This window comes from Schistosoma haematobium, chromosome 4 (genome assembly GCF_000699445.3).
Source record: "Schistosoma haematobium chromosome 4, whole genome shotgun sequence".
Lineage (NCBI taxonomy): Eukaryota > Metazoa > Platyhelminthes > Trematoda > Strigeidida > Schistosomatidae > Schistosoma > Schistosoma haematobium.
Window position 1 is genome coordinate 4,781,975 of NC_067199.1, and position 14,418 is coordinate 4,796,392.

The window sequence follows — 14,418 nt, forward strand, 5'->3', positions numbered from 1 at the left end:
TGATCTCAACTATTATCAATACAATTCTCTTTGAAATAATGAATCTGATTAAAAAAAATAAACATCGAAGACAATATATAAGTTTAATGATAAGCCATATTGTTAATCAATTAATCTATATTGATCGTTTATGTAAATATGACCAGTTTCCAAATTATAATAAAAAACTGTGTGAACTAACTTATTTAAAGGTAAACATATTTAGTTGACAACACAATAGTAGTAGTGATCCCCCGATTGAAAGATCACATAGAATCTAACTTAAACTATTCAGATTATCATTAGCAATGATATCTTCCTATAGGGAACTTATCAGTTGAAGTCATTTATGTTTCAGTGTTGATGTTATACACTAAGACTGATACTAACATGGTCGATAGCATTCGATCTGCACTAAGAAGGAGTTGACACACATGACATTGATCACCATCTAGTGATCAGTCAATTGTGATTACATCACAGTCCTACAGGGGGGCGGTCGGATAGTTCAGTGGTAATGTCTCTAACTGTGAGGTTGAGTGACACGGGATTGAATCCGTCAAGGGTCATCAGTTCCTTCAAGATTACAGTTACACCTTGATGACGGGTGCTAAGTAGCACGAAACCCGGATCATCTGGGTTTTCTGTTGACTACCTCCAACCACCATATTAACTCATACCTAGTACTTGTTGTTTCAACTGAAAAAGTGTTAGTCAAAACTTTTCAACTTACCATTTCACCAATCGTTCCTTGTATTTCAGGATTATTTACAGCTAAAATAACATCGAATGGAATAGCCGCCAATAAATCAAGAAAGAACCAACCACGTAAATAATTGATAGCAATGGCTTTTAAATGATATACAACTTGCCCACTTTTACTAACATATGTAGTCCAAAAATTTAATATAATATCTGTTTAAAAGAAAGAGGAGATACATTTATTGTTCCTTTTATTCACTAGATGTTATTACAAATGAAAGGAAAATTAACAAAATACAAATTGAACTAGAATTGTATAAACAATATGACAGGTAGCGGTTTTTATTTTATGCCCAACTAATGTATATACAATTATTAAATCAATACGGTTATTTGTGGTGATTGTAGTATTGTAACAGTTAACTTGATTAGTCAATCTAGGCTAGACCATCATGGAAAATCTGGAAGCACTGAACGATCAATTCGTCTTAGTGTAAAACTCTTTAGCAGTGTGAATGCACGATTTCGCATGTGAGAATCAAACTCACGACCTTTGGTCGAAAAACCTGGAAGCAATGGATGGCCGTTTCGTCCTAGTATGGGACTCCTAGAAAGTGCGCATCTACGATCAAGCCATCCACGAGATTCGAACCCAGGTTGCGCACTGCTGTAGAGTCTCATACTAGGACGAAACGGCCATCCAGTGATTCCAGGTTTTCCATGGTGTTCTAGCTTCAATTGATTCATGATCTCAACTATTGAAATTACTATAATATCTATAAAATAACCTTCTGATACCAATCAGTATATGCTCCCTAGTGATTAGCTTCAAGAAGCATTTCCTGGAGTTCCCATGAAAAATAGTGACCAGTGGAGTTCAACCAGGTCAGTTTTGATATATCAGCTCACTGAAGACAATGGTGGACGGTGGCGCAACTTCGTGAATTAGTTGAAGTTAGACATTAACACGATTGGATGCCGGTCGGCTCAGTGGTCTAATGATTAAGCGCTTGCACGCAAAACTGTTAGGCCATGGGTTCGAATCTCGAGGGGGGCGGGATCGTGAATACGCACTTCTGAGGAGTCCCATACTAGGAAGAAACGGCTATGCAGTTCATCCAGTTTTTCAATGATTGATCTAACATCAATCGATTCAAGATCTCAATCAATAACTCAATAATCAATTTTCACACAACCAACTATTTACATTTTGTTGTTTTTCTTTTTGTTTTATTTTTGTTTAAATTTCAATGAACAAACATTAATCTTTCGTGATGATAATTAATTAAATTGAAATGGATATACTACTTTTGTAACTGATTTTTAAATTTAATAATTTTGTTTTTCATTGAAACAGTTATATTTAATAATAATTGATTTAGATTACGTGATTAATGACAATTATGTTCTAATCTATGATTAGAGATTTTCTTTCACAGTTTATATGTCTTCTTCCCTCGTTTGTAGAGATGATGTCTAATAGTTTTTACAGGCCTTATATCTGACTCCAGTTTGATCATTAGTCATTGCTATTGAGATATATATATGTATGTCGCCAATCCTCGTAATGTAATTATTGACTTGATTCGCGTTAATCCATAATGGAGTTAAAATAAAAGTCGAATACGGGAATAGATTTTTTGAATGTGTATATTTTGTACAATTGATGATCGAAATAAACGATTGAAGAAAGCGAAGAGAAGAGAGGGAAGTGAAATGACGCACAGTGGAGATGTGTAAACCAAGCATTAATCGATGTTTTTAGCTGATAAGAAGATAATAAACTACAGATATGTGGTGAATAAATTCGCCTGTAGCTCTTCTAGATGCTTACTACTTGGTTGGGGTCCGCGCGACTATCATAACCAATCGTTGGAGACTCCGAGTGAAATGGCTCAGAATCATTTATAATGGCGTACGTGTATACGTTCTTTGTCTTGCCTTAAACTATAAGATTAAAATCACTTCATATCTTTCTTTCTACGAACTAATTCTTTTTTCCTGTATTATACCCTTATACACAGTCTTGCTTTTACATATTACCATCACTGAAATAACCATTCCTATGAATCCAGTGTTCGTCTTGCTGTGCCAATGAGGTGTGGCAACTTGGATCGATTCATATATGTGCCTGGTCCTATGTTGTAACTGACTGACCGACTGACTGAAGCCCGGATAAAGGAGGAGGGTTGGGCATGGAGTTAGCGACTTCATCCCGTAGAAAACTAACTCGCTAAAAAACGCTAATCAGAAAAAGTTATTCAAACCATTTAAACTCTGCCCTGGGAGTCAGAAGGTCTTCCATTTAGAAGAGTTATGACTCCTCATGATGAAAGCGGGGTTTCTTCGGAAGTCACGAGGCCCAATCTGACAATCAGAGCAACCACTCAATTAGGTACATGGAATGTTCGTACAATGTGGGAGACCGAGAGCGTCTTCCAAATTGCTGCATAAATGAAAAGATACAAGCTGAAGGTCTTCGAAATCAGTGAAACACATTCAGCACAAGTTGGACAACAAAGACTAACTTCAGAGCAGCTGCTGTTATACTCCGGTCATGAAGAAGAAAATGCTCCACATACACAAGAAGTTGCATTGATGCTGTGTAAACAAGCACAAAATGCACTTAAAGGATGGGAATCTCATGAAGCAAGGTTCATCAAAGCCTCCTTCAAAACAAAGAAATAGGGCATTTCAATGAACATCATCCAATGCTATGAGCCTACCAACAACTACAATGAAGACGCTAAGGATCGATTCTACGATAGGGCGCAGTCAATCGTCGAGAAGGCATAAGCTGAATAAGCAGAATTAAACAAGCAAGTGAAGAGAAGCATCAGAACCGACAAACGTAAATATGTGGAATATTTAGCAATCATGGCGGGTAAGGATGCAAGAGAAAGGAACATAAGACAACTGTATGACACAACAAAGAAACTCGCTGGAAATTATCGTAAACAAGAACGACCAGTGAAAAGCAAGGAAGGCAAGGTAATCACCAACATTGAAGAACAACGAAGCAGGTGGGTAGAACACTTCAAAATACTCTTGAATCGACCAGCTCTACGAAACGGCCGTCCAATGCTTCCAGGTTTTCTATGGTGGTCTAGCTTCAATTGACTCATGATTTCAACTATTGATATAATTATTAGTTGATAAAATATAAAACATGACAATTTTGATGCATACTTTAGAGTTTAAAGTTCGACCTTTTTAGTGATCAGCAAATCCGCTTAACACTTTAGTCACGATTCTCTATTCAGTTTCTGTAGTTGATGATATACAAACTTAACAAGACATCATTTTATCATCCATGGTAGAGTGTTCTAAGAAAGCTTCACTTTTACATGCTGTACAATAGAATAATTACACTACAAGTTGAATCAGTAATAGCAGTACGTGCTATTTGCAATAATCACTAAATTGATATTAGAAATATAAAATAATTCAAAATGGCTTCTCGCACTATAAAGAGAGGAGAATAGCCTAAGCGTTTCACCTAGTGTTAAATCCCTCTGTCTCCGACAGGAAAGAGGGCCTGAATATTCATCTAACCTGGACAGTTTACCAAAACAACTACATTTTACCCTATTTACTTATCATACAATCTACACACACAGTCGATTTCGGGGGCCACTACATCACATCAAAAATGCATAGATTTGTCATACCCATATTCTAATATACAGATTAATACAGTGACATGTAACATAAATTCACCTCGACCAAAACTTACTTGCCATTGACATATTTAGGTCTATTACGATTTTGATTGTACTAAAAATGTCCTGCACTGTTTCCTTTGTACTATTTAAACTTGTGTTAGTTTGATGTAGGTTATTTATTTACTCTGAAGAAGTGGCTTACATTAAGTCACAAAACGTCAGAAATATAATATCACAAAAAACATTCGTTATTAATTATGCTAAACGTTATTATCTAGTTAAGAACCACGTGTTTATATAGTTATGAAAATTCATGAGATATATTCCAGGTTGCAGATCTGATGACGATCGTCCGAGTAATCCATATACAATTCCTTCAGTACAGTAGTCAAAAGTGTTATTTTTGAGATATTCAAGTTGTGTCTAACAATATGGAAATGGATAATCTTGATGGAGTTTTGTCCTCTGAACTGGATGTTTTGATCGTGGAGCTTTCATCGTTCTTCTGAATGACATCATCAGAACAAGTTCCATGTACTTACTTACTTACGCCTGTTACTCTCAATGGAGCATAGGCCACAGACCAGCATTCTCCAACTCACTCTTTCCTGGGCCTTCTTTTCTAGTTCCATCCAATTCTTGTTCAGTTCTCTCATGTCTATTTCCATTTCCCGGCGTAATGTGTTCTTTGGTCTTCCTCTTTTCCTTTGACCTTCAGGATTCCATGTGAGAGCTTGTCTTGTGACGCAGTTGGGTGCTTTCCTCAATGTCTGTCCTATCCACTTCCAGCGCTTCTTTCTGATTTCTTCCTCCACTGGGATCTGGTTTGTTCTCTCCCACAGTACGTTATTGCTAATAGTGTCCGGCCAATGGATCTGAAGTATTTTGCGTAGACAATTGTTAATAAACACCTGTATTTTCTGGATGATGGCTTCCGTAGTTCTCCAAGTTTCCGCCCTATACAGTAGAACTGTCTTGAAATTTGTATTGAAAATCCTGACCTTGGTGTTGGTTGAGAGTTGCTTTGAATTCCAGATTTTCTTCAGTTGTAAATATGCTGCTCTTGCTTACAACTAAACATAATCCACGTGACTTCAAGTCTGGATAAGCAATCAATTGGTGTTTCATTCCAAGTACATACTCATTATTGTGATATTGTCTATACAAAATTGTCTAACTAGTTACTTCATATTTTATTCCTTACAAAATAGTCTTAATTAGTTCTTTGATAGAAATTCGTCCAAATCCTTCAAAATAATGTTTGTTTGGTTGTGTTTTTTTAAAAAAAATAGAGGTAGAAATGCTCTTACATTTCAAGTACCATGATTATACCACTTGAAATCATATAATTAAGACTTAACAGATGATCTCCCAAGAGAGACTCATATTTATATATATATATACATAGGTGTAGGTAAACTCAATTAATGAATTTCAAGTGTTCTCACTTAAGTAGAATAAAATTTCGCAATAAAAAAAGTACTGAAACAAGTATTTATTTGACACTTACACAGTGTTTGCTCCCTCTCATTATTGGATATACAGGGAAGTCTCTTCAGAACTTTATTTAAAAACTTTCTTTTATATATAAGTAATAAATAGTATAACCACAATACTTTGATGATTGAAATTTTATGATTTAAAGATTGTTTTAATTACTCATCTTAGTCGGATGTTGTTTACGACATTGTGAGAACGAAAAGTGAATGTACAACGCTTTAACCGGGTTAGTGAACTCAGACAGTTCATCTAGGGGAGTTGAAAAACCTTGATTCTAAACCAATGGTGCACATGGGCTTCAGTATTTTGATGGAACAAATAGTGTATGAATCACTCGTTGGTTATAGGCTACCATGAGACTATGTCTCCTGACATTGCTTCACTGCCTTGTGGATTAGACGTTTTGGTCGAAGACTCCGAGTGCGGTCCCCTATGAAAATCACCTGCTTCAGTTTGGGCACCCGGTCAGTATCCCAGCCCAAAAACAAATCAAGTGACTTGTGTAGTGCATACGTATTTGGTGTGCCTTTGTACCAATATTTATATGTTCAAAAAAATAAATAATCTTACGTGGGTTTTGTGGATATTATAGTAATTTCAGTGGTTAAGATCATGAATCAATTGAAGCACACAAAACCCATCTGATATTAATCAACATATGCTCATTAGTGACTGGCTTCATGAAGTATATCCTGGAGTTCTAGTGAGAAGTAGTGATCAGTCGAGTTCAACTAGGTCTGTTGCGAGATCGGCCCCCGAATGCCCTGGTATGGCCGAGAGTGGGGAGAGTCCGCTCTCCCTCTCGAAATACTCTCACACGGCCACGCGTATACAGCCTCTGCCAGGGAAGTCCTACTCATTGCCTTCTCGTGACAGGGGTGTTGTTTACGAAAATGAGAGGACGAAAAGCGAATGTCCGGCGCTTTAACCGGATTACAAACCAATGGTGAACATGGGCTGGCTCCAGTATCCTGTGGGAACAAATGGCGTATGAACCAATCGTTGGTCACCGGCTACCATGGGATTGCATCTCCTTACGATGCTCCACTGCCTTGTGGGTTAGACCTTTAGGTCAAAGGCTCGGGGTGTGGCCCCCTAAGATAACCACCTGCTTCGGTTTGGGCACCCGGGCAGTATCACAGCTCACACACAAATGATGAACTCTTTATGTCTATGGAATTTACTTTTCTCGCTTCGAAAAACAATCAATTTATGCAAATTATTATCATTACAAATATTGTCATTATTATTACTATTATTATTACTATTATTATTATTATTATTATTATTATTATTTTCCACATTATTCACCCTCTTTTATACTTATACAGCGGCTCGTCTTTGGTGGAAATTCGACTGTATCTAAACGTTCTCGAGTCACTGTCCGGTTGAAAACTGTATGTCACCACCGAATACGGGAACTGAAGCAGTTTTTCTGAAACCACGTGCACCATTCAAACTGGCTGCCTTCAACGTTTGCACATTTATGCAGTTCGGACAACAGATAGGGCTGGCTATGTCTTTGGAAAGTCTTAATATTGATGTTTGTTGTCTATCCGAGACCCGTATTCAAGACTCTAGTGAAGTACTACAAATTCGATCTCCATCTGTCGCTTCAAAAAGCTTGTTTTACGTGCGCTTATCCGGGGACCCTGTGGCATCTTCGTCTGGTCTTGCTGGCGTTGGTGTCGCACTAAGCGCTAGAGCTGAGGCAGCACTAGTCGATTGGATCCCCATTAACAGTCGGTTATGTGCTGTTAGATTAGAAAGTTCCATCAACGTGAGAAGAAATCGGCGTGAGAAACGATGTCTGTTCGTCATCTCCGCCTATGCCCCGACAGATTGCAGCCCGGATGCAATCAAGGATGGGTTTTACCACCAGTTATCTGTTCTTCTCCAGAAAGTGCGTTCGACAGATATTGTAGTACTACCCGGAGACTTGAATGCTCAGGTCGGGCGTCTAGGCACAAAAGAGAGTCGTTTGAGTGGCCGATGGGGACTCGTTGGTCGCAGGTCAGATAACGGGGACCGTCTACTACTGCAACTTTGCACAGACCACAACCTGTTTCGGCTAGCACTAACTTTCGACACAGTCATCGCCGATGTGCCACCTGGCGTCCTCCCTCTGCATCTCAAGCCTGGACTCAGATTGATCACATCGCGATCAGCTACCGCTGGTGTGGTTGTGTACAAGACTGCCGCTCCTTTTGAAGTACCTATCTGGACTCTGACCATGCCTTGGTCTGCGCCAATCTTACCTTACTTTTCAGTGGCCAACGAAGTGACCGCCATCAACGGATTGATATTAGCAAGCTGGTTGCAACTTCTGTTGCTAGTAAGTATCGAACCGAGCTAGCCTCTAGGCTAGCTACCACTCCACCGAAAAGTATAGATGGGCATTGGTTGCAATTGCATGACGCCATGAAAATGGCGGGAACAGTCAGTTGTGGGTTTGCGAAACGTCCCGCTTTTAAGCACTGGGTTTCTTCTGGTTCCTTACAACTCATTGAAGCCCGTCGGTCTACTCCGGGTGACCGTGAGTTTGACCATAAACGAAGGATGTTACGTAAGGAAATTGGGCAAAGCTTGCGTAAGGACCGAGAAGCCTGGTGGTCGGAGCGTGCTAATGAGCTGGAAGCAGCAGCTGCATCTGGTAACTACCGGAAGCTCTTCCAACTCATCCGAGCCACTGGCAGCAAGAAGTCTGGTGTGAGTGAAACAATCTGCGAGGATGATGGGATGCCAATCACCAACATCCATCGACGTCTTGGACGGTGGGCAGAATTTTTCGAAGGGCAGTTCAACTGGCCTGCTGCTCCGGCAACATCGGTCAGACTGTCCTGCCCTCCATGGCCGGTGGCGACTGATCCACCAAACGAGGAGGAAGTCTGCAAGGAACTCCAACTCTTGAAGCGATACAAATCACCTGGTCCAGATGACTTACCCCTGTCTCTTTTTAAAGATGGTGGTGACTTTCTGACTAAGGAACTGACGACGTTGTTTACAAAGGTTTGGGAACTAGAGAGTGTACCAACGTCATGGAATGAGTCGATAGTTGTCCCTATCTTTAAAAGGGTTCACGTCGTTCCTGTAACAACTATCGGGGATAAGTCTACTTCCGATTGCGTCCAAGCTATTGGCTTCCGTCATACTTCGTAGGTTGTTCAAAACCCGAGAAAGATTGACTCGCGAGTAGCAGGCTGGGTTTCGTTCTGGTCGAGGATGTATTGATCATATCTTCACCCTCCGCCAAATGTTAGAACACCGCCATACTTATCAAAGGCCAACAATCGTAGTGTTTCTTGACATCAGGGCTGCCTTCGATTCGTTGGACAGGACTGTTCTCTGGGATTGTCTATTGAAGAAGGGTGTGCCTGAGAAGTTCATTAACATCCTAAAAGCCCTATATAAAAACACCTCAGGCAGAGTGAGGGCATACAACCACCTCTCTCCATTGTTCCATTCGAGCGATGGGGTTAGGCAGGGTTGCCCAATCTCACCATTCCTCTTCAACTTTGCCATCGATGACATTCTGGAAACAGCTCTGATGAATGTAAGTAATGGTGGTGTGGATCTGTTGCCTGGAGAGAGACTTCTCGACCTTGAGTAGGCGGACGATATTGTCTTACTGTGCGATAATGCCCAAGGCATGCAATCCGCACTTAATCAGTTGGCAATCAGTGTCCGTAGGTATGGTATGTGCTTTGCACCTTCGAAGTGCAAAGTACTTCTACAAGACTGGCAGGATTCCAATCCTGTACTCACCCTGGATGGTGAGCAGATAGACGTAGTTGAGAAGTTCGTGTATCTGGGTAGCTGCATAAGTGCTGGTGGGGGTGTGAGTGATGAAATCAATGCACGAATAGTGAAAGCCAGAGCGGCTTATGCCAATCTGGGCCACCTTTGGCGCCTTCGTGATGTTAGTCTGGCTGTAAAAGGTCGGATCTACAACGCGTCGGTGAGAGCAGTTTTGCTCTATGCTTGTGAAACCTGGTCTCTCCGAGTTGAGGACGTTAGACGACTCTCTGTGTTCGATCATCGCTGTCTCCGAAGGATTGCTGACATTCAGTGGCAACACCATGTCAGTAATGCAGAGGTTCGGCATCGTGTGTTCGGGCACAGAGATGATAATTCAATTGGTGTCACCATCTTGAAACACCGACTTCGGTGGCTTGGACATGTTCTCCGAATGTCGTCCCAGAGAATTCCACGTCGGGCATTATTTGCCGAGTTTGGGACTGGTTGGAAGAGGCGGAGAGGTGGTCAGTGCATGACATGGTGTCGTGGCATGAAAGAAAGCTGCAAAGGACTGGCTTCTGTTGGTCCTTCACGACTCCCTGGTTGGGGTCTGAGAGATGGTGCTACACAGTGGCTAGAGACGTTATCAGATATGGCTCAGAATAGAATCCAGTGGCGATCCTGCTGTAACCTTCATTTACTTTCTTCATAAAAAGTGGTTGTGTCTCCCTTACCTGAAAGATTTCTTCTGATTGTACCTTCCCGTTCCCTCGTTACTACCACACTACCTTACACCAATCTCTTCGTTATTGTTCTCCTTTTCTTTTGCGCTCCTTAGTTTTTTTCTTTCCATTTCTCTTCGAATTCTCATTGTTTTGTGTGGCGCATATATATTGGCGCTCTCCTGTTGCGAGATCTCAGCTCACTGATGACAATGGTGGATGTGTCACTCAATTTCATGGATTAGTTGAAGTTAGACATTAACACCGTTGGATGCTGGTCGGCTCAGCGGTCTAGTGGTAAGTCCAGTAAGTCCTGTGTTCGAATCACGCAGGGGCGAGGTCGTGGATGCGCACTCCTGAGGAGTCCCACAATAGGACGAAACTGCCGTCCAATGCTCCCAGGTTTTCAGTGGTGGTCTAGCTTCAACTGACTCACGATCTTCACCATTGAAATAAATAATCTATAAAAATCTCATTTATTAATTAATATCAATGAATATTAATTATTTCATTCACCATATCTTTAATTAGTTTGTTCATTATTCATAATTACGAATTTGTTTTTAATTTTTATCATTAATTAATCTTAATTAAACAATCACTGAAAACTTACAAAACTAACAATTTCAACAATAAGATTATCATTATCTGAAATATAAGCGAACTGACATCAGTATTCTATAGATAATATATATATATATATATATATATATATATATATATATATATATATATAGAACTCCGAGGATTCTAATGGGAAACCGTGACCCGTGGAGATAGTCCGTGTCGCATTGGTTGAGGTTAGACATTGACACTATTGGATCCCGGCCGGCTCAGTGGTCTAGAGGTTTAGTGTCCGCACGTGAGACAGAAGGCCCTGGGTTCGAATCCAGCGAGCGGGGTTATGGATGTGCATTGCTGCAGAATCCGACAACAGGAAGAAACGGCCGTCCAATGCTTCCAGGTTTTCAATGGTGGTCTAATATCTATCAGTTCATGATTTCAGTCTACAACTTAATAATCTTCACAACCCTATACTGTTATATATATAATTGAAGAGTTTGTAAATATTGATACATACTGCAATAGTTATGTATAATTATAAAAAACTGCCTTGGGTTTGTATGATGAATCGGTTCTCTGATCTATGATCATATCAAGTCCAAGAATACATCGATAGCTAAGTTACCGTTTTTCATAACCTTTTTTGGTTGAAAACATGATGATACTAGAGTTGTTGTAGAGATTTACGTTATCTAGTTTGTTGTCAAAATAACTTTAATGAAGAGGAATCTAAAAACGTGTACACATATGCACATATTTGAATGTGAAACGTTTATTTTTTTGTGGTTAGCGTTTTTTTTAGCGAGTTATTTTTTTATACGGGATGGGGTCGCAAACCCCATGCCCAACCTTCCTCCTTTATTCGGGCTTGGGACCGGCAGTAGCCCCTGGAGGGACTCCAGGTGGAGTTGTGAAACGTTTATACGTCGTTCGAATTGTAACGTTTGTCATACATTCATACTTTTGATAATGAACGACAATTTGAATAAATGATTTAAACATTGATTGTGACTAAACTCTATGTAGGATTGACAGTGGAGCGGTTATAAAATAACTAAAGTTTATAGATAAAATGTTCACTCTATTGTGGTCAGTTTGTATTTACAATGAAGCTTTTTAATGGGTACACTTAACCAAAATTTATATCTGAAACTAATAAAACACAACTTCCTTATTAGTATTATATATCGCATTGAGGAAGACAATAGTTAATTAAATTAAACCAGTGAAGGATCATTTTAATTATAAGCTGGAAATGTTAACATCACTAATTGATCATTACATAGATTACATCAATAGCTTCTAATCTAACTAGCATTGTTTGAATTTATAATCCATTGCCGTCGACTATCTTATTTATTTTCTTCCTAATCATAACTTTTCGGTTTAAGTACTTAGAAAGAGACGACTTAGATCATGATACAACAACATTCTACCAAATTTGATAAAAGAGCATTAGAAATTGATTACTAGTAAAGGACTAGATAGAGATGATATCTTTCACTACTTAGTGATAAAAAAAATGTTAAATATTTTCACAGCTGAATTCACGAGTCGATCTAAACTAGATCACTATTGAAAACCTGAAAACACTAGAAGGCCGTATCGTTTTGGTATGGAACTGTTCAGCAGTGCGCACTCACGATACCGAACGTGAGACATTGACATCTTTGAATGACAGCTCAGTGTTATAGAGGTTAAGAATTTGCACGCCAATCCGAGGGTCATGGGTTCGGGTCCCATGTGCAGGATCATAGGTGCAAGCTGCTGAAATGTTCTATACTAGGACGAGCCGGTCGTCCTGTGATTACAGGTTTTCAATGATGATCTAACTTAGATCGACTCGTTAGTTCAACCGTTAAAATACTACAATCTCCACAAATTCCCATACTGTTTACTTTAAATATTTCAGTTACACAGGTTGTCAGTTGAGACAGATTTGGATAAACGGTAAAACGTTAGTCAATAATGCTTCGTGATAAGGATTTAAATCTCGCAGAAGGCATCATTTCCCTTTAAGATTACAATGATACCATACTGACGAGTGGTAATGAACATCTAGTCCAACTTAGTTCATAGCTTTCTTACATTCAATACAACATATCAATTCATTCAACACATAATATCAACCATTCACTTACCTATAATAAATAATAATTCAACAATAATATCACATATAATTAAATCTTTTTCATCACCTCCCTGAGAAAATGCTGCATTATATGGTACCATTATAGCAATATAAAATGTACATAATAATATCATCCAATCCCAAATAATTTTAAATAAACTATAATGTAATAATATAAATCTTGATGCTTGTACATCTTGAACTTTATATTCAGGTATTGTTTCTTTGCCAGAAATACGTTGAAACTGAGAAGAGAAATTTTTGAGAGAGAAACAAAAAAGACAAAACACATTATCACTTTCAATGGAACTGTCAATAATAGGTTTACCTGAACCTATATTGAGTATTAAATCAAATATCTATTTTGATTCAAATGTTCAATGTGTTATCTATTAAGCTATTGAGTTCAGATAGTTAGTTAGAGTATGATGATAACAAGAAAGAGTTTGGATTATGTAATTATTGATTTTATATCACTATCAAATAAGTTGATTTTCAAATGAGGATAAATTGACAATCTCGAGATAGCGAAATCGTGGATGTGCACTTTTAAGGAGTCCGACAATAGGACGAAACGGCCATCCAGTGTTGACAGGTTTTCGATGATGGTCTAGATTCAATTGATTCATGAACTCAACTATTGAAATTACTATAATATCCACAAAACCCTTCTGATATGAATCAACATATGCTCACTGGTGACTGGCTTCAGCAGGTGTATCTTGGAGTTCTAGTGAGAAGTAGTGATCAGTCGAGTTTAACTGGGTCTGTTGTGCGATATCAGGTCACTGATGACAATGATGGATGTGTCGCTCGATTTCATGGATTAGTTGAAGTTAGAGATTAACACCGTTGGATGTCGAGCGGTTCAGTGATCTAGTGGTTAAGCGGTCGCGCGCGAGACTGAGAGGTTCTGGGTTGGAATCTGGTGCGGTGGGATCATGGATGCACACCTCTGAGGAGTTCCATATTAGGACGATTTGGCCGTCCAGTGATTCCAGGTTTTCCATGGTTTTCCTGCTTTAACTGACTCGTGATCTCAACCATTGAAATTACTATAATATCTGACCTTTTTGAAAAGTGAAAATGTCATTTTACTTCGACTTATTTTCAGATCATATTTATTCTTAATGTTGAATAATACATCTAATATTGGATAGTGAGTGAATAAAGTTTATTCGCCAGTAGTGATTTTGAACCTCGGAACACTGTATAAAAAGTTTTCTATACGTCACGTTAAATTTTGTTAGAATAGTGAGTTATTGTGTCTGTGAATAGCATTGTTATTATTACTACTATTTAGTGAGTAAGAATGTGTCATTGGCTAATGTATTACCGGAAAACATGAATCCTACAATTTGATCTATGCTTAATTATATGTTCATTCTAGAAAAATGTGTGTTTTTCTCTTAATTAT

General features: G+C 38.9%; 1 protein-coding gene across 1 annotated transcript in view; it reads right to left on the reverse strand.

The window, feature by feature from the left end:
* Positions 1–14,418, reverse strand: part of KCNH8_1 (Potassium voltage-gated channel sub H member 8) — a 130,372-nt gene that overhangs the window by 46,941 nt on the left and 69,013 nt on the right. The window contains exons 5-6 of the mRNA XM_051215501.1: positions 13,012–13,246; positions 713–894 (exon numbers count right to left, since the gene is read on the reverse strand). Of these exons, the coding sequence (XP_051066011.1) occupies positions 713–894; positions 13,012–13,246 (417 nt within the window). The remainder of the gene's footprint in view (positions 1–712; positions 895–13,011; positions 13,247–14,418) is intronic.